Raw genomic sequence first — 20,948 nt, 5'->3', positions numbered from 1 at the left:
TTGCCTAAAAAATCGAAATACGTATGCAATGAAATGATACTTTCAGGGTTTAATGGTCAAAGGTGGGACATTGTCTGACTAAACCTTGGTCAAAACATTTTGAGACTTCATGACTCAATCTTATAATCTATTATTTTTGTCATACAAAGTTCATTTAAATGTATTTTAGACTCAAGAATCAATTTATATTTGCACCTAAAAAAATAAATTTAAATCTGCACCAAAAAAAATCAATTCATGTTTGCTCCCAAAAAAATCAATTTTTGTCTGCATCCAAAAAAAATCAATTTATGTCTGATTTTGCTGATTTATCGTTATCAATTTTTGCTGATTTATCGTTAAAATTATGTTGGTAAACTTTGGTAAATAATGATTTTTACTATACTATACTGAGGAAAAGTTGAAAACAAAAGCTGTAACAGAATCAAAAAGCCTAAGATTTCAACTTTTTTTCCAAAGCAACGAATTGAAGAAGTGATTTCAAAACTTACAACACTGTTAACAGCCCTTTCATTTGATCTGCAATGTGTGAAAAAGGTTATGATTTTACAAAAAATCACAAGCAATTCAGTCAGTTAAAAACTTTGTAGATGGTATGAAAAATGACGGTGAATAATCAAAACACTTTTAAATCATTAGAAAATATTTTAAAAATGCTTTTCAATTACACTGGATAAGTACACCTATTGGAAAAATTGAAGGTACATGAATATTTATATTTATCAAAAATACACTTACTGGAATCAGGGTTCGTTTTAAATTTTGGGATCTCTTCTGGCTAAAAAAGCTGAAGCAGTTGTCACAAAAGGCGAGAAGTCTTTCTGAAAAACTGATCTTAACATATTGCAACTAACAAGTGACAAAGATGAAGTCAGCAGTGACAAATCAAAATCTGATACCTATGTCATTTTTCTTGGTGATTCCATTAATGAAAACATTCCTTTTCCAAAAGTCAAAGTACACTTAATCTATCATCACAAAAGTCAGAAAATTGTCAAGTTATTTCAAAAATCTTCACTCAAAAACGACATCCTCTAATAAGAAATCAAGAAACAGTGTGGAAAAGAGGTTTTACCAAAGACAATTTGACTGTAGAACAAATATAACAGTCTATTATCGATGGTTTAATAGTTTCTCAAAGATAAAGGTTCAATCAAAAAAGTATTGAAAGATGTTTCTCCACATTCAATTTGCAATGATGATGAAGTAAATAATTTATACCACATTATTGCTGCTCTTGAACCAGTCAAATCGGCACCAGAAGCTCTTTACTGACAGGATGCAACTCTACTCACAGCTGAAGGAATTTTCAAGTTTTTTGTGAACAGACTGAAACAACAAGTTTCAACTATTTGGATTGCAATAGAGTGTAGTTTTGTGACGTTTTGAAGAGAGGCAGAGCAACCTTGTAAGCTTGTACATTTCAATCCAGAATATTTATTGGGCATTGAAGAACGCAAAGTTTTCAAAATCTTTTTGACGCCTGTATTTCAAAAGACTGCCAAAATTTGCTGTCTAGGTTTTTCCCAACGAATCCAGATGACTTAAAATTCATTCAAATTAGAAGTGTGTCTCAACAAATCTTGACAAAATCCACTTTCACTTAAATATGAACTTGAGGATGGAATTTAGTGCCACAATTCAAACAACAAATTCAAAGCTATTTTAGAAGAAATGTTGGTCTATGAAGCTACTGGAAAAAGAACTGCCAATCTTGAACTTTTGTTCAATGCTCTGGAGACTCCAACAAGTATTGAGTCTGAGTGAAGCTTTTCTGTTGCTAAATTATTGATGACAAAAATTCGATCCAGAATGAATGACAACTTACTTTATACACATTGTATCATCAAAGCTTACTTTTCTATCAAAATAACAATTATCAATAAAGATATTAGATCTGAATCTTGTAAAGACATTATTTTGAAACAAATAAAAAAATTTATTATGAGTTTTTATGATTGTTTTATTTTTTACTGATTTTACCAACTGAAACTGTTCTAATTACTTGTAGAAAATATGTTGCTAAAACAATTACTGCAGTAGATAGTTCTAAATTAGAGACATCTTATTGTTTTACTAATTGTTAAGATGGCATTTACAATACAGTGTCAGAAAGCTCTCTTTGCAAGCAAAAACTACAGAACTCAATCACTATGCTGTCCCTAATAGTACTACACTCAGTTTGTTTCTCCACATAGCATTATGTTATAGGGTAATAACAACTATCATAAAATAAATTTTAAAAATGATAAGCTTTCTCAATTGAAGCCTTGACCTTGAGAAAGTGAATAAAGTAAAAAAACTATGTTTCTAAAAATATTTTTAAGATGTATATTACAATCAAAAAAACGTACTGTTTTATTTTATCAGAGTGAGTTTGATGATTATATATGTAAAGCTTCTCAAACTTTGTCGTTTCACTGAGACAAAAAAAATATAACAATGTATTTTTAAAATGATAATTATTTTTACTATTATAATAAGTAATAATAAACTCAACAACAACAAAAAACAATGGTAAAATAATATCTACCTTTTATTATTTGAATCCAAACTTAGTATATTAGAAATATAATTAATACGCACCAATATTGATAAAGAAACAAAGAATATACTAAAATTTAAAAACAATTCATTATAAAGCACTGAAGTAATTTCACCATTACTAATAACATTTTTCAAAAAACCAACTATCATGGTAAGGTAACAAGGGGCAAAATGAGACACTTTAGCATTAATTTATCTAATACAGGCCGTCTAAGAACTTTTGAAAAAAGAACTTGATATTTTTTAAATCTTCTACCATCCTACTATAACATTACAAAACATGAGTTGCAAAATTGCAGTGGTTTAGTCACCAGAGATCATTTATTGACAACACCTATCCTGTCTCATTTTGCCCTGCTATGTGGGGTAAAATGAGGCAGATTTTTTTATTAAGTAATTCAAATAGAAAATGATAAGCAAAACAGATTTTTGGGAAGGTTTAGCAAGGTAAATATTTTATAATATAATACAGCTGATAATAATACATAATATATAATCAAACAAACAAAATACATAATCAAACTGTCACTAGTTAATCATATAATCAAATACACTGTCACTAGTCACATAAATCACAAAATGCTTCACCAGTATTTTGAAATTGTCTAAATGACCCCAACTTGTACATTTTAAACATTGATTCTACTTCAATACTTTTGCAGCCATACTCTATAATCCATTACAAAAATAACATTCCTAGTTTTCAACACCTAAACTTTCAGCTCTTTCTTTACCCTTTTCTAATGCACATTTATTTTCAATTTTTGTTCTTTTAACTTTTTTAATGTTTTTCAGAGGATTCAAATAGTGGTTTTCTATAATGTGATGTTATTATTATCTTTGATTCTTCTCCTTTTCTTGGTAAAAAAGTGATGTAAAAAATAAATAAATAGCTAAAATATTAGAAAAACAGGGTATCACTATATTAAAATCAATATTTTCTGAACATCCTGACAACGGATGTTAATAAGGTGCTTAAATTAATTTGTGAATCAATTTTATCAGGTTTATGTAAGTTAGCATTAGAGCTTTTGTCATTATTAAACTGAATGTCTGGAATTATATCCTTACACAAAAGATAAATTCCAGATGTACAAAAGCCAGAACAGGCAACTTCTACAGAGGCAGCTTCATGATAGGCTTTGGAGTATATATCTCCAAGTTGATTACTAGTTATTTTTGTCTACAATGCTCATGTAACCATGATCCACATTCTATATTATAAAAAGTTTTAAGTGTTTCAAAACAACAGTTGTCACTACACCTCGTTCACGACTAGTTACAGAAGAAACACAATGCTTTCTTTTTATTGTTATAACTATACTTTTTTCCTTTTATTGTTATAACTAACATATGATTTATGAACAGTTGTAATGCCTGAATCATCACAGTTAAAAATTTGATGAGATTCAAGCCTGTACTTTTTCATAACAACTTCTATATTATTGAAATAAATATTATTAAAAATTGCTTTTTAAACCATAAACACAAATAAAAACAATAATTAAGGCTTTCTGATTGAAAGGTCTGGATGTCTCTTTAAAAATCCACTTACAAAATCTCTTCCTGCAACACCATTATATTTATTAAATGGATGGACTATTTTGTACTTTTCAACATACCGGCTAATCAACATACCGGCTACTTTCAACATACGGCTACTACATTGAATGTCACTTATAGACAATCCATTTCTTTTATATAGTTAACTAATTGACTTTCAGTATCATCTAGCAATACTTTTTTAAATGAATAATTTTTTTTAATTTTAACATAACATGCTCTGCTCAGAAAAATTCCCACATTTAATTTTTCTCTTTTTCTAACCATATTTAACTTTCTAAATAAACATGGCTGATATTGGCAAAACAAAAAACCAAAACGTCTTGTTTTGCCCCGCAACATGTTGGCATCGAAACTGTGTAATTTCCTGGCAATTTTGTCATAAATAAAACCTCAATATATGGAAATGATAGAGTAATGACTAAAGATGATAATAAAACACTAACTTTGGATATAAAATTTTTTCCACTCTGTAAGATAAAAAAACTCTAAGAAAAATTAAAACAACAACACATCGAAATTCGTAATTGTCATAGAGCCAAGATGAAATGGTTGTTGTTCTCTGCATCTTATTCATTTCAAAATGATATTTTTTGTAACACTAAAAAATTTAAGTACACGAGTAAACTTTTAAAAATCATTAAAGCAAAAAATTGTGTGGTTAGGATCATTATAAATGCAACTTGTCTCATTTTGCCCTGCTGTCTCATTTTGCTGTGTCTTAAACTAATTCTATACTTACTAATTCTATACTAAGTTTGATTTTTATTATATTTATTCAATCAATATTATAAAATATTTGTGTGTTTTTATATCAAAATTGAGATCATGTTTCAAATTAAAAACCTCAAAAAAAAAAAAAAAAAAAAAAGTACAAAATAACTGTTGATAATAAAAAAACATTAAAAAAAAATCTCAACAACAAGAAACAACAAAATTCTATATAAATATTAATTATATTAATATAAATATAATTAATATAAATATTAAAAATACTTACAAAATAACCACAAGAATAACAAGAAGTTGTTTAGGTCGAATACTAAAATAAAAATTATTAAAAATTAAAATTATTAAAAACTGTTAAAAACTTTTATGTTGTTTTATGCAGAATTAATTATACATACAAGTATTATTATAAATATTATTTTGTATTTTTATAAAGTATAATTTAAATAAAAATAAAATATCACTTAACATATTTAAAAAAAAAAATTTAACAAAAAAGTATTGTTTTGCTTTTTAATTTTAATACAAACTTTTACCATTCAAATAATGTTTTATGTGGTGTTCCTAATGACTTTTTGATTATCTTATCTGCAAAATAAACAAATTAAAAACTAAAAATTTATCAAATGTTACAGTTAAAAAATTATAAAATTTATTGTGAAAATATAGTTTTAAAATTTATACTCAGCATTAAATAATAAAACCCAGTCTTCATTAGAAATCATGAATTTAAAATGTATACTTTTTTTTACAATATCCATTGTACAGTTAAACTAATGTAATTCCTCAAGGGATCTCAAATTACAAGAGTTTCTGAAGTATAAGACTTCAATCCTAAAAAATAAATCCTGAAGGACCCCAAAAAAAACAACCTGAAGGGATCAATTTGTTTGATTTAAATGATCTTTCGAACAAGAGTTCTACTGACCAATAATTTTACTTTATTTATCCTATGATACTATGCAACTATCACATACAATGTCTATGACCGGAACAAAAATAGAAGATTTAAAATAACCTTCTGATTTGATCACAGAATACCACAATCAAATTTCATTTGTGTATCAACAAATCAATACCTTGAACAGTAATTTTATATAACTGCTTAAGTTCTTCTTCAACAATTGCAGTTTTTTGAACTCCAAAGTTTTTCCTAAGCACAGAAAGTTCTTTAATGTCGCTTATGCTTCTTGATTTGCACAAAGAATTAAAGGACATGGTTCCATGATAAAAAATGTCATTGTCTAGACAAAGTATTTCTTCATTGATTCCAAAACATCTGTTCAGGTAATTTCTTTCAGAGATATTTGTGAAAGATGGAGGGGAGGTATGAGGTCTATCTTTTTCCATGTTTATACATCCTAAAAAAATATAATATTAAAAATCAGTCTGTTTTTTTATAAATGCATATAAAATTACTCACTTGCAAATAAAGTTTATCTGATTCAAAATAACTGTTTCATATGATAATTAAACATGATACATAGCCTGAATCCCTTTCCCACTTAAAAAAACACCTCCCAATGTAAAATGCATTTTATACAACTCTTTAGAAAAACAGTAGCATTTAAAAAAACTTTAAAAATTGGTTTATTGTCTAAAAATAATAGTTACGTAATTTAATAAAAATTTTGAGGAGCAGATAGTCTATTTTTTTTTCCATAGTAAAATAATAGTGTGAAATATTGGTGTATAGTGTATCTCTAGAAAATTTAAATTAAATCATTATTATTATTAATTACTGTTTTTTTTTATTATAATTTTATTTTATTAGTATACTATTATATATATATATATATTTTTTTTTTTTTCCATGCCAACTGGACCAAGGTCCAACATGGACCTTCTCAGATTATGATGAAAGTCAGTGGGTTTCTTATTATTAATGAGAAAAGCAATTCCTGAAAATTTCAGCATAAAATCTTTTGTGGTTCATGAGATATGGTTATTTGAAATTTCTGATTTTTCCAAAAATAAAATCTTCAGTAGCAAAAACATGTTTTATTCATACTTTGAAGCTTTATATTTTAAAAACAAAATTTTAGAAAACCTTTTAGTTTTTTTTATTGTATACAACTCTAGACTTACTTTAACAAAATATTGACATTGAATTCTCCAATGTCACATTTTTTCCATAATGACTACCTAAAAAACCTAAAAAAATGTTTGCAGATATATAAAAAGTCGATTTTAGATAAGTCAATATACAAAACCTGCAGTTTAAGAAGTGAAAAGACATATTTTTTTAGTTTCTATATATGATAGGCTTCTATATATGGTAGGCAGCATGCAATCTAAATTTGTTAAGTCACATACAACTAATGTCAAGAGGTGTAGTCTGAAATATCTGTTATTTGTAATACTAAAAGTTTTGCATTCTGGTGGTACTCGCAAACACATACTTAATGGAGACCTGAAGCACCTCCAATAGGAATACGCAATAATAGGAATAAGCACCTCCAATAGGAATACACCACTCTGGTCTAAGTTTTATAGCAAAGATTTATTTAAAAGATTCAATGTTTAGATTGATTGTTTATTACCTATAAATATTCTTTATTATATAATCAACTTGTGCATTGTGTTGACAAGTCAACTCTTATAATTTGTTATAAGTTGTAATCTAAATTTGAAAACGATAATCAATTAAGTCAAATCAATGGGGAGGGGTGGAATAGTGAATGCATTGGGAAAATATTATAAAATTTATAGTCATGATATTAAATATTAGGTAAATTAGACTAAAAGTCTTTCTTTTCATTTTTACCTAATAGGTTACTGATAAGTTTTATATGAAAACATTAAAAACTAAATTTCAGTTTTTATATGTTTATGTTTAGTGCTGTGTTTAGGCATAAAGGCATTTCATACATTAGACATAAAACCAGACACATCATGTAAGGAGAAGTGTTCAATTACAATTTTTTCTAAGTTCTGGGAAAAATGTGAATGTTAAAAAGTAAATGGACAGGGGAGAGGGCAGGAAAGAGCTAGGGTATTTTTAATGTTTTTAATGCATTTTGAGCAATTTTCATTGTTCTGATTTTGTAACTTCCCCATGAGTACCGACTATTTTTTTTTCTGAAATCACTGTAATAAAGTCTATTAAATTAGAAGAAAATAAAAATGTTATTAAAACCAGTGTTGATCCTAGGTTATTAGTGGTTTGAAGTGGAGGCACATTTTCCTAAGTTTTAGCCGCAACCATTTTTAGAAGTCTACAATTTCTTACTGAATTGTATTTTATCAGTAAATTTCTGAAAATTTGGAAGCCTAACATATATAGAAACTAAAAAAATATGTCTTTTCACTTCTTAAACTGCAGGTTTTGTATATTGACTTATCAAAAATCAACTTTTTATATCTGCAAACATTTTTTTAGGTTTTTTAGGTAGCCATTATGGAAAAAATGTGACATTGGAGAATTCAATGTCAATATTTTGTTAAAGCAAGTCTAGAGTTGTATACAATTAAAAAAACTAGAAGGTTTTCAGAAATTTTGTTTTTAAAATATAAAGCTTCAAAGTATGAACAAAACATGTTTTTGCTACTGAAGATTTTATTTTTGGAAAAATCAGAAATTTCAAATGATCATATCTCATGAACCACAAAAGATTTTATGCTAAAATTTTCAGGAATTGCTTTTCTCATTAATAATAAGAAACCCACTGACTTTCATCAAAATCTGAGGGGTCCATGTTGAAATCCTAAAATTTTGGTCCAGTTGGCATGGAATGACGCACATATATATATATATATATATATATATATATATATATATATATATATATATATATATTTATATATACATATATATACATATATATACATATATATACATATATATATATATATATATATATATATATATATATATATATATATATATATATATATATATATATATATACATATATATACATATATATATATATAAATAATTTATACTACTAATTTATATATATATATATATATATATATATATATATATATATATATATATATATATATATATATATAAATATATATATATATAAACATTTTTATTCAACAAACAATTAAGTTTTTGAGCATATGCAATAAAAACTGCATACATGACATAAATATATATATAAAAAAAAATCTTATTAAAACCAGTATGTATTATTTATATTTGTTTCAGATTTTTCTGAATAAAATTTTGGCTAAAAATCTTTTGGATTTGGAAAAAAATAAAATAAAACTTTTTACAATTCTTTTCAGAAATTTAAAATCATTATTTAGAAGTAGAAGTTTATTTATAAGTAAAAACTTTATTTATAAGTACAAGTTTACATCACAAGTATTAACAGAAAGAATAGTAAAACAGTTTACCTATTATATTGTTTTCAGAAAAACTTTTCAAGCTCTACAAAAAAAAAAAAAAAAGAAAATAATGGTAAAAATAATTTATAAATATTACCCTAATATATATATATGTATATATATATATATATATATATATATATATATATATATATATATATATATATATATATATATATATATATATATATATTAGGGTGATTCTAAAATCAACTTTTTTTGAAAATGTCTGCTGCCACCCCCTTGAATGTGTTCTATATAACAATATAATACTGGATTTAAAAATTTTTTTGATAAAAAATATTTTTAGGGGTTGCTACAGACCATAAAACATTAAATCGATAACTAATATTATAAAAAAAAGTTTTTTAAAAGTACCTCATGTTGGGTCTCAAATGAAGCGAAAATAAAATATAAAAATATGAATTACTTTATAATTAAATAGTTATTCTAAATTTTAGTGAACAGATAATTACGTTTTTTAGCTAAAAATGAAAAATAGGGAATTTAACAAGATTTTTTGATTATAATTTTTTTATTGATATTTTTTTTTGATAATATTAGGGACTGATTTAATTCTCAAGGGTCTGTAGCAACCCCTGAAAAAAGTATTATATTACTATATAAAACACATTCAAGAGGTGCCAGCAGACATTTTTGAAAAAGTTGTTTTTAGAATTACCTAAATATAAATACAGGGGTCAAAAAAAGTGTTAGAATCAGCGCCTCCTAGGCCATTTTTGAAACCTGCTGGAAGAAGGCAAGCCACCATTGTTCATATTAACTGAAAAAGTGAACGATGATTGGCTAACCTCCTCTAACAGATCAGAAGAATGATTTGAGGGGCAATGATGTCTGACACCTATTTCCACCCCTTTATATATAATATAATATCAATATATATATATATATATATATATATATATATATATATATATATATATATATATATATATATATATATATATATATATATATATATATATATATATATATAGATAGATAGATAGATATCAATATATATATATATCAGGCCTTGTTACGAGATTTCGCTGCGTAGCGAAAACGCGTAACGCATTTCTACGTAACTCATCAAATATATTAAACTCATCAAATATATTTTGCATCGTTAGAAGTTATATTGCGTCACCCGCGTCTTTTCAAGTACCGCATTGTAATTAAAGTTATTTTATTAACGCGTTAAAAATCATACAAACAGTTTGTTTTTTTCTCACTATAACAAAAGTTACAAATAAAATCTTAGTTCTTATTTAAAAAATCATTTTTATTTTTTTTTTTCAAATATGAACTAAATTTTATTTTGAAAAAAATATTTTTTTCATGAAACGTAAATGTAATGTTTGTTTATTTTTTTATGATTTTACAGTTGGTTTTTGGTTATTTTATTAACTGCTAATAAATTTTTTCTTATTTTATAAGTGAACTCATTTTAATGTTTTTAAACAAGAAAGAGTTTTTTTTTTTGTTTATCAGTTACCGATAACATATTCGTGATCATAATTCATTTTCATAAATTAAACGAACGTCGTTAAAACTTTACGTTATTGAATTAACAATAAACAAAATATCGTATAAATAAAATATTTACATCAAAATAAATCGTGCATTTTTTAAACTATTGTGAATAAAAATAAATTTTATATTTAAAAGAAATTTATATATTTAATTCCTTAAGATAAAACTTAAAACACTTAGTTTTTTTTAACTAATTTTTAACAACAACAAAAAAATTATTTAACAAACTGTTTCTTTAACAAAAAATCTATTAGTTTAAATGCTTTTACTTACGACTTTATTTCTTTTGAATAAACGTCACGTTAACGACAATCAAAAGATAATTTAAATATTCTAAAAGTTTTTGCATAGCACTAAACTGCTGAACGCGTAGGCAAATCGCCTTTTCGCAAGCAAAATGCGAGCTGCGTAACGCTTCTTAACAAGGCCTGATATATATATATATATATATATATATATATATATATATATATATATATATATATATATATATATATATATATGTATATATATATATATATGTATATATATATATATATATATATATATATATATATATATATATATATATATATATATATATATATATATATATATATATATACATATATATATAATATAAGGGCAATTCCATGGCAAAAAATGAAAAAGTAGTCAAATATTCACTTTATTGTCAACATTTAGCAAATGAATATTAATGTAGACACATGAAAGTTTATTTAAAATATACCTTTTATACTAAAACTAATTTATTTAAGACATTTTTATGCTTCCGAAAGTTACGGTTTTTCTCATTGTAGCATGATAAAAAAGGTATCATTGTAAAATGTTATTTTAACTATGAATTTATTTGCATAATCGGAACAAATTTAGTGTGAAAATGAAGCTAACATGTTCAAATTGCTGTTGGTCAAATTTAATACTTTATAAAATATATATATATTTGGAAAATAATGAAAGAACTATTGCGATTACGTAAGTTACCAAAGACATGATAAAGTTTTTTTTTTTTTTTAAATTTAGTTAAAAACTTAAGTTTTTAATAATATATGCATAAGAATATTAAATGTTACGTTTTTTCCATTTAAGATTTTGAATAACGATGCTTAGTTAAAGCACATTTTTGTTTTAAATTTGTGTAACGTAAGTTAAAACTACATGCATTTACTAAAGTTCTAGCACTTTTTCATAATGTTTTTGTTAGCAAAATGAATTACATCATTAAGAAATTCATGTTGGAAGGACAAGATTCTAACTGAAACTTTTTATATTAGGAGAGTTTAGAAATTTAAAAAAAAAAAAAAGATTTATTTGCTATTCTCCTAAAATTAAAAAAATCAGTTTTTTTACCTTGTTTTCCATGTAACGTAAGTTAAGTGGCATTTTCAGTAATAAGTTTGTTCTTTTTTGGCCAGACTCAAAACTTTTTAGGTTATTTTGTTCTTTAGACTAACAGCTTTCATACAAAATAGCTAAAAATTTAATTTACAGTTTAAATAGGCAAAGATTTGATAAAGTTGTAACATATGTTAACATACGTGCGTGTAGCATAAGTTAAAAATGGAATTGCCCACATATATATATATATATATATATATATATATATATATATATATATATATATATATATATATATATATATATATATATATTTATGTTGTTGTTTATGTCTTTTTTTATTACTATGCTATTTGTATTGTTACCTTGATTATCATATTTATGTTATATTAAAAATTACCCCGTTGTCAATGCTTTCAACATCTTTCCATTTCTGTATCAAGAGTTTATATACAGTTTCACGTGACAGGAATGAACAGAAAAAGTACTAAAAATATAAAAACATGAATATGTTTAAACTAGGTAATATACTTTTAAGGTAATAACTTGTTTGCATTTGTTTTACATAAATATTTTTAAAAAATAACTAAAAAAATCAAAGAAACTAATCTTGTTAAAATTCTTATAATTAACAATTATTATTAATTTGTTTAAAATGTTAATATTAAAGTTTTGCAACAGTTTCAATTAAAAATTACTGTTTTGTTAAGTGTAGCAATAGAAATAGCATTAGGTACGATAAACACTGTCTTTTCGCGTTGAATATTAAGCACATTTCTTAAATATATAACAACCTGTAAATAAAATAAAAAAATTTAACATTACTATATTCAATAACATTCAACAACAACAATTTTTTAATAACATATAAAAACACTATATGTAAGTTAAAATTTCATTTAGCCAAAAAGAACAAAAGACTAACTATTTATTGTTAAATTTAAATTTATAAAATGTCTATAAACTAAATATAAATATTTTAATTGCACTCATTTTTTTTTTAAATCTTAACTAATTTCAAGACAAGTTTTGTTCTTAAATAAATTTTGTTCATATCTTAATTAAACTTTGTTCTTTTTTTTTAAAATTTTGGCTTTTGTTAGTTTGAAATATGAGCTTGTAAAAAGTATATAAGTATTAGACATTATATTAACATAAAATTTTACTAACAAAAACTGACCTTAGTTTCATAACCAAAGATATTAGAATGAAAACAAATACAGTTAGTGCAAATGATCATCTTTCCTTGTAAAAGAATATCTTTTTGAAGAGCACAAGTAAATCCTACACACACACACAAAATAATTATTTAAATGCAGAGAACATACAGAAGGTGTACATACATTGACTGACTTAAATAAAAACAACATCCAGGGAGGGTACATGCATTTATTTACTTAATAAGGGAGGACATTCGTGGAGTGTACATACATCCACCAATTTCAATAGGGAGATCATGTAAGAACTACCTCTACATCGACTAAGGGTTTTGATTTGAACAGGCAATTTATCAATTGAAAAAAGAAATTTTTAATTGATAGATTACCTTGATGTTTAAATGAACAAGCAACAGTGTATATATATACTTTTTTGTTAATACACCTCATCAAGGTCGTGAAGGCCACTACAGACGAGGAGGCTACGTAATTGTGGTTATAGCCCTCTCTCAATCTCTGAAACACGAATCTTGAAAAACAAGGCCGCTGCATGGAGAAACAAGTTGAGCGCGGTACTGCCAGGGACGTGGTGGGGATTGAACTCACAACCTCTCTCTCTCTCTCTCTCTCTCTCTCTATATATATATATATATATATATATATATATATATATATATATATATATATATATATATATATATATATATATATATATATATATATATATATATATATATATAGTATACTAATTCACTGCCAACAAGGTTGCAAACGACCACTATTTAGTTTAGGAGTTATCAGAAAATAAAGAATGTTTTTCTTTGAAATTTAAAAAGATATAGAATAAAAATTTTATTACCACTTGAAACTAAAATTTTCAATAAAACACAAAACCAAAAGCATAAAATAGTGTAGTGCAGTGGTAGCACACTTGCCTTAGAGACTAGGTATCTGTGGTTTAAACCCACCTCTGGGCATATTTTGCAACATCTGTTATGAAGGAGGCGTGAATTTCTAATTAAAAACATTTAACTAATTTAAAAATAAAAAATATGAAAAACTCTCAATCAATTATATAATTCTTATCATGTCAAGCATTTTTACAGATATATTAAGTAGAAGCAACCAACTGTGTACTATACTTTACATTTTGAAATATTTATCTTAATCAAAATATGTTTACATTGGTGAGAGGGAAAATATACTTGATTATAATATTATTCATAAATCAGAACTATAAAATTTAACCTCTTAAAATTTAGTTTAAAATTTTAAATATGGAACCCATGTTACTTAAAAATACGATTAAAAATTTTAAAATTTAAATCCTTGAATTTAAAAAATTCCAGGACTTTTCCAGGATTTAAGAGAAAAAATGAAAAATTCCAGGACTTTTCAGGACACTAGCCGAATTCCAGGACTTTCCAGGACTGTGGGAACCCTGCTTGCTTTAAACTACTGATTGTTAAGGCAACTTTGTAATAAAATCAATAATAGAAACTTGATTAAACTTCTTTTTCTTATTTTTGTCTCACATTTATCTGAATTTTTTTATCCAAAATTATATTATTGTGTAATAAAAACGACAGTCTTTTGTTTGTTGTATTATTAAAGTTACGCTTTGTGCATATTAAATAAGATATATTAAAACATTTTTTTATGTGGGTCTTGGATTTTGGCTTAATCTTTAAACTGGATCAAAATTTGATATTTTGATCTTTGCCATGAAAAGGTTCCTGAAACTTCATGTAGTTAGATCGATAAATGTAAATATTGATTAATCGATAAATGTAAATTCATATTGATTTTATAATAGTATCATATACAGTAAAATTTTAAAAGCAAAGATACTAAATAAACATTAAAATATTACCATTTAATGGTTTCTCTCCTGGCAGAAGTTGAGGAAATAATCGATAAAGCTCTGCTACAGGATCACGATTGGGAATCAACACCTTCAAAAAATTAAATTACACTCACTCTTTTCAAACAAACAAAATAAATGCACTCACACTTTTTTTTAAATAAAAAATGATAACTAAATATAATGTAAGCCAATATTTTGTACATATATATTTGTTTGTCTTTTCTGCATCTCTTGTAGTCTTTTCCTGTTGATGCGCAATGAAACTATTGAAATACACATAAGAATAAGGAAAGTTGCAGCCTTTTAGTGACATTTCCAGCAATTTGGAAACCACCAGAAGAAGGTAAAATTTGCTTCAAGCAAAGTCAAAAGTTTTTAAATGAAGGTACTTAAGATAATAATTTTATATAGACATTTTATAAATAAGTTAAAAAGTTTAAATTTAAAGAAAATTTTATTTTATTATTTTATTTTAATTCTAATAATAAAAAATAATACATAAACACATTAAAAAAATATAATAATTTAAAAAATATAAAAGAGGCATGTTCAAAAGAAAAATTCGTTTAAAAAGACAAATAATAAATTTGTTTAAGAATTTTTTGTCATTTATAAAAAATTTAAAACCATTTATATGAAACACAAAAGCTTCAAATGTTCAAAACATTAAACTCATTAGTTTAAAAATTAAACTCTTTCATTCAAAAGATTGAACTTTTTTGATCAAAGTTAAATTACAAAAAAGATTTATAAAAACTTGTGACTCTCTTGCTTACAGTTTTTTAACTTTTGAAAAAGATCTCTTATTACCAATTTAGTCTAGATTAGATTTTTACAAAATCAATAACCAAAAAGTTTTCTTTAAGCACAAACTTTTATTTACTTATCACTTATTAAATCTAATTTACTGCTTATAAAATATGTTAATACATTAAAAAAAAAATTAAAAAAATCAATTTTTAACATAATCTTCTTCACAACTTTTTACTTTTAATTTTTCTTAATGAATGTTGTACATTGAAAAAAATTTCATATTACAACACTTTTGTGATTTTTGTTTTTAACCCAAATTGTTTTTGTTTTTTGTAAGTGTATTTACAAATACATCCTTTTAACAACAAAATTTTAAAAAATTATTTTATTTTGTTACGCTTATTTTTTGTCATGTTTCAAAAATATGGTTAAATACAAGATTGCCAAAGTTCAACTTGAGTATAAATAAATATGTAAAATATGCATGCATATGTAACGATGCATATATACAAGTATTTATTCAAAGTATTTATGCATCATGTTATACATACAAGTATTATGCAAATACTAGTATTTATGCATAAATGCATAAATATAAATAAATGCATAAAATGAAACAAGTGATACCACAGATTTAGAGGTTCTGGAATCCTTTTTAATTATTAATTGTGCTGAGGAAGAAGAGACAAAAAAAAAATACCCTGAAACCCCAAACAATCCCCCAAAAACCCACAATTATCAGAGATTGCACCTGCGTTAGAGTTATTTGAATGCCAACAAGTAACTTAAGTTTTTTTTAACAAAAATGGCAAAATATTTAACAACCACTAAGCTTGATATTAAATAGGTTTGATAATCATCTTATCATAACAAAACAGAACATAAAAATTATTATGAGACTTCTTTTTGGTGACATAGAGCAGATTGTTGGTAAAAACAGTAAAGTAAACAAAACATTACTAACATAAACATAAAGCAATTTTTGTTGAACTGATGTTGAAAGAAGAAAAAAAAAGAACTTGTGAAGCTTATATTGAAACCTAACATTAATATTGTATGGCTTATTTTTGTTTATAATTATGGGGTAAGAAAGTAGTGTACTTGAGTCTGATATTTAGAAATTTCTGCAAGCTGCACAGTTAACAAATCCAGATACCCATGACTTGTCATTTTCTCTTAAAAACAAATAAATAATAACTTTTGAAAGAATTTAAAGCTTTTTTGGCTATAATCTTTGTTAATATAATTTAAAAACATATTTACAAATGACAATGATGATAATAAAAAAAATATAATTAATTACTAATGAAATAAAAAATAGAATATACTTTTCGTAAAAACATATCTACTTCAATTTTAAATAAATGTTGACTAAATTGTAGATGAATTAATTTGATTGAAAACTACTGTATTTATTTTTTATTTACTAAAAAAAAAAAATTCTTCTTCAAAAACTTCATGTTATTCAAAAAATAATAACAAATTACTTTAGTCAAATCTATTTAATTATTTTTAAAATTATATAATGATAATGATAAGATTTATTAAATAATTATTAATATAACAAAGAAAATCTTTTTTAAATTAAAAATTTTCTGTAAAACTTTTTATTCTTTTAAAAGAACTTTTTTTTTAATAATTAAAAATTGCAATCACTACTATGTAATTAGCAAACACCCAATGCATATCAACTTAATAAATAAAAAAAGATGCAGCAATCAGTTCAAAACATCTGAACACCTCTTTTAAATGATTTTTTTTATATGTAAAAAAAAAAAAATTCTTTTAAACATTTCATATGAAAAAAAACTTTAAAAAATAAAAAAATACATTTAACACATATTAAAACAAAAAAAACATATTCTTTACATCCTATGAACATCTCATACATAAAAAAATATCTTTTTTATATATCTATAGATTTGTGAGACACAGTTTCCTTATATTATGAAACAAATAACAAAACTTTTTTGAAAACATAAAGAAATACTTAATACTATTTTTCTTTGAGGCTAAACAATATTAATTTAATTAAAAAAGAAAACAAGTTTTACTATGATTTTGAACATATTTTTTTGTTGTGTAGGAAGGGTGAGAAAAAGAATTGCAAAAAAAAATTGTTGCAGGGAATATAAAACTCTGTATGAAGTAAACTGATATTATTGATAAAACAAATTGTATTTAAGTGCAAACCAAAACATTTGCATAAACAATGAAAAAATTTAAATAGGAACTCCTTGTTAAATTATAAATTTGTTATTTTTGTGAAAAGAAAAACATTTTTTCGTTTTCTTTTTATTCATTCATTGTTTGTAACAAATGACTTTAAATGTATAATGATTTTTAAAAAATGTTTAAAGGCTTAAAATAATACTTTTTAATATCAAAAAAAAATATTGTTTTAACCACAAAATGTGAGACTAATTATGACTTTAAACATATAGTTGAAGGTGAAAAATAAAGCAACCCTAATATTTTTTATTTATTTTAAAGGTAAAATGCATACTCAAGCTAAAGAAATTAGGAGCAACGAGTCTCCTTAGGTTTTGTTTTTTAATGGTTGATCAGATTGTTGAAAAAAATAGGGTAAAGATTTAACACTTTTTGTATAAAAAAAATTGAAAAGTATCCTGAGTTAATATGGCACTACAGCTGGTCTGTAGTGCCATTAACTCAGGATATTTTGTAGTACAATATTTTAGTTAATTTATTTAAACTTATCTAGTAAAACGTTTTCAAAACATGACTGCATATTTCATTGTAATTATTGTAAATAACCTTGAAATGTAACGTCAACTATTTTAGAAATATATTAAGAATATATTTCTGAAATAGTATATTATATTAAGATATAAGAAGACTATATGTTTGATAAGAATAAAATAAATTTTAATAAATAGATTTAAAGGTTTCTTCAATCTACAAAGTTACTAATAGCAATACTATTGTTTAACTTATGTTATATAATTATAATATAACTTATATATATAATTCTTTATAGGTTGAAATATTATTATGATTGATCCAAGTTAAATTCATATAATATTACTCATGCATAATTTACAAACTCCTTACAATAAAGTTTTTTCCTGTTCTTTTTGTACTTGCTTTTTAATATTATCTTCTTTGTATTAAGAGAAATTGGCCTTTAACCAGTTATAGAATTTTTTTAAGGTAGTAAATTTTTTTTGAACATATTTACAAGCCATCTTCAAGATGAGATGGATTTTGAATTACTTATGAATACACCTTTGTCCTAACAATATACTTTAACTTTGAACACAGAAGTTTTTTTATTTAAACTAAACAAATTTAGTTTTAACAAAAAAGAAGTTAATTTTACTCAAAGAATATGAATTTATTTACATTATTACCTTTTTCAAAATAAAAATTTTCAAAAAAATTTTGTTTAAATGTTTTTACACAAGAATGTTATAAGTATAAATAAAAGTATGAAGAATAAACAAAATAAAAAAGAAATTAATATAAAATTACATACATAATAACCTTTTTCATTTCCTGACCATCTATACTTTTTCCTAAAATATAAACCCATATTTAAAGTAAAATAAATCCTTAACACAAAACTATGATACTTTTTTATAAAATATTCATTGTGATAATAAAAGAAAATCTAAATAATTTATCTAAAGTAAATATACTTCTTTTACTCTATTCACTAAAATCAATATACATATATGAGAAACAAGTTATAAATAAATTAAGTCTAAGTTTTTAATCATAAGTTAATATATATATATATATATATATATATATATATATATATATATATATATATATATATATATACATATATATATATATATATATATATATATATATATATATATATATATATATATATGTATATATATATATATATATGTATGTATATATATATATATATATATATATATATATATATATATATATATATATATATATATATATATATATATATATATATATATATATATATATATATACATTGGAAAGAGCATTGATACAGTATTTTAAAAAATTATCAAAACCAAACAGTTCAAAAAAAACTTTATGAGGTTTTAAGTTACCAATTTTCAATATATAGATTTGTTGAAGAAACTGTGGTTTCTTCGACGAATTTTTATTTTATACAAAGTTTTACTTCACTTAAATTGTTATAACTTTGTCAATTATCATTATTAGAATTGACCAAGTTACAAACATTAAATGTTTATATATTGGTATCAATATATAGATGTAAAAGAGAGCTACAAATGTAAATTGATTCCTAACCACTGGGCATATCTAGAGGGATAGAGGGGGCACCAAACCATTTTTACTATCTAAAAAAGCATAATTTTTCATGAAAAATCAAATTAAAAATTTTTATATACAAAAAATTGTTGTTATTTCAGTCTAAACTAAAAGGAAATATAAGTGGTCTATCTTAGAGTTGAGGGTGGATGTGGTGGTGAAGGTTAACACACCCTAGTATAAAAAAATCTTTAATTCTTATAAACACTTTTATGTTTAAAACAACTAAATTCATATAAAAAGTATAAACTAAATTTTACTATATTAAAATATATATTAGAAAGTGGTGCGTAAACTAACTTAGTGAATGGAGTGTTTAAACCCTCCCCTTGACTCCTCCCTTCCTCCAACTTGCCACAAAAAAAAAAAAAAATTTAAAAACAAAATTTAAAAACAAAATTTTTTAATGTATAAGTTTTTAAATAAATTTTTGAATTTAACTCTAGTAACTATGGTCCCCTGAGACAAAGGGAGCTGCATCACTATCATTACTGTCCAAAATTGCATACTTCTTTACTTTAATATATAAAAAAATACTTCAATAGTATAAATATTTGTATTATAATCTGAAACTAGAAATTAATTTAAAAGCACTTTAATATATTGCAAGATATTTCTAAGTTTCATCCATTATATTTTTCTTTCCCTCCAAATGAAATCAAAAAAAAAAAAATGAAAAATATATATAGTTTGAAACAGAACTTGTAATTAACCTATGATTTGAAAACTTTTGGCTAACCTACCTAGATCATTTGTTTATGTCAAATTGAAAAATTAATTAAGAATATATTAAAATGCAAATTCTGATGCTAATTTGA

At 24.0% G+C, this 20,948-nt stretch overlaps 1 protein-coding gene across 6 annotated transcripts in view; it reads right to left on the bottom strand.

The window, feature by feature from the left end:
• Nucleotides 1-20,948, bottom strand: part of LOC105843520 (uncharacterized) — a 38,134-nt gene that overhangs the window by 2,608 nt on the left and 14,578 nt on the right. For 2 of the 6 annotated variants that reach the window (XM_065816790.1, XM_065816791.1), the window contains exons 2-12: nt 19,342-19,373; nt 15,088-15,169; nt 13,238-13,341; nt 12,756-12,851; nt 12,458-12,544; nt 9,193-9,226; nt 5,919-6,200; nt 5,376-5,427; nt 5,111-5,152; nt 2,534-2,614; nt 2,355-2,420 (exon numbers count right to left, since the gene is read on the bottom strand). In XM_065816790.1, coding sequence (XP_065672862.1) covers nt 2,355-2,420; nt 2,534-2,614; nt 5,111-5,152; nt 5,376-5,427; nt 5,919-6,200; nt 9,193-9,226; nt 12,458-12,544; nt 12,756-12,851; nt 13,238-13,341; nt 15,088-15,169; nt 19,342-19,350 — 935 coding nt within the window. In that variant the 5' untranslated portion in view covers nt 19,351-19,373. Of the gene's footprint in view, nt 1-2,354; nt 2,421-2,533; nt 2,615-5,110; nt 5,153-5,375; nt 5,428-5,918; nt 6,201-9,192; nt 9,227-12,457; nt 12,545-12,755; nt 12,852-13,237; nt 13,342-15,087; nt 15,170-15,282; nt 15,325-17,162; nt 17,276-19,333; nt 19,374-20,948 lie in introns of those variants that run through there. The other 4 variants (XM_065816786.1, XM_065816789.1, XM_065816787.1 and 1 more) reach the window with 4 other exon arrangements.

Source organism: Hydra vulgaris, chromosome 13, assembly GCF_038396675.1.
Source record: "Hydra vulgaris chromosome 13, alternate assembly HydraT2T_AEP".
In the NCBI taxonomy this organism is placed as follows: Eukaryota; Metazoa; Cnidaria; class Hydrozoa; order Anthoathecata; family Hydridae; genus Hydra; species Hydra vulgaris.
Note: the sequence above shows the minus strand (reverse complement) of the source record. Positions and strands in the feature narration are given on the sequence as shown.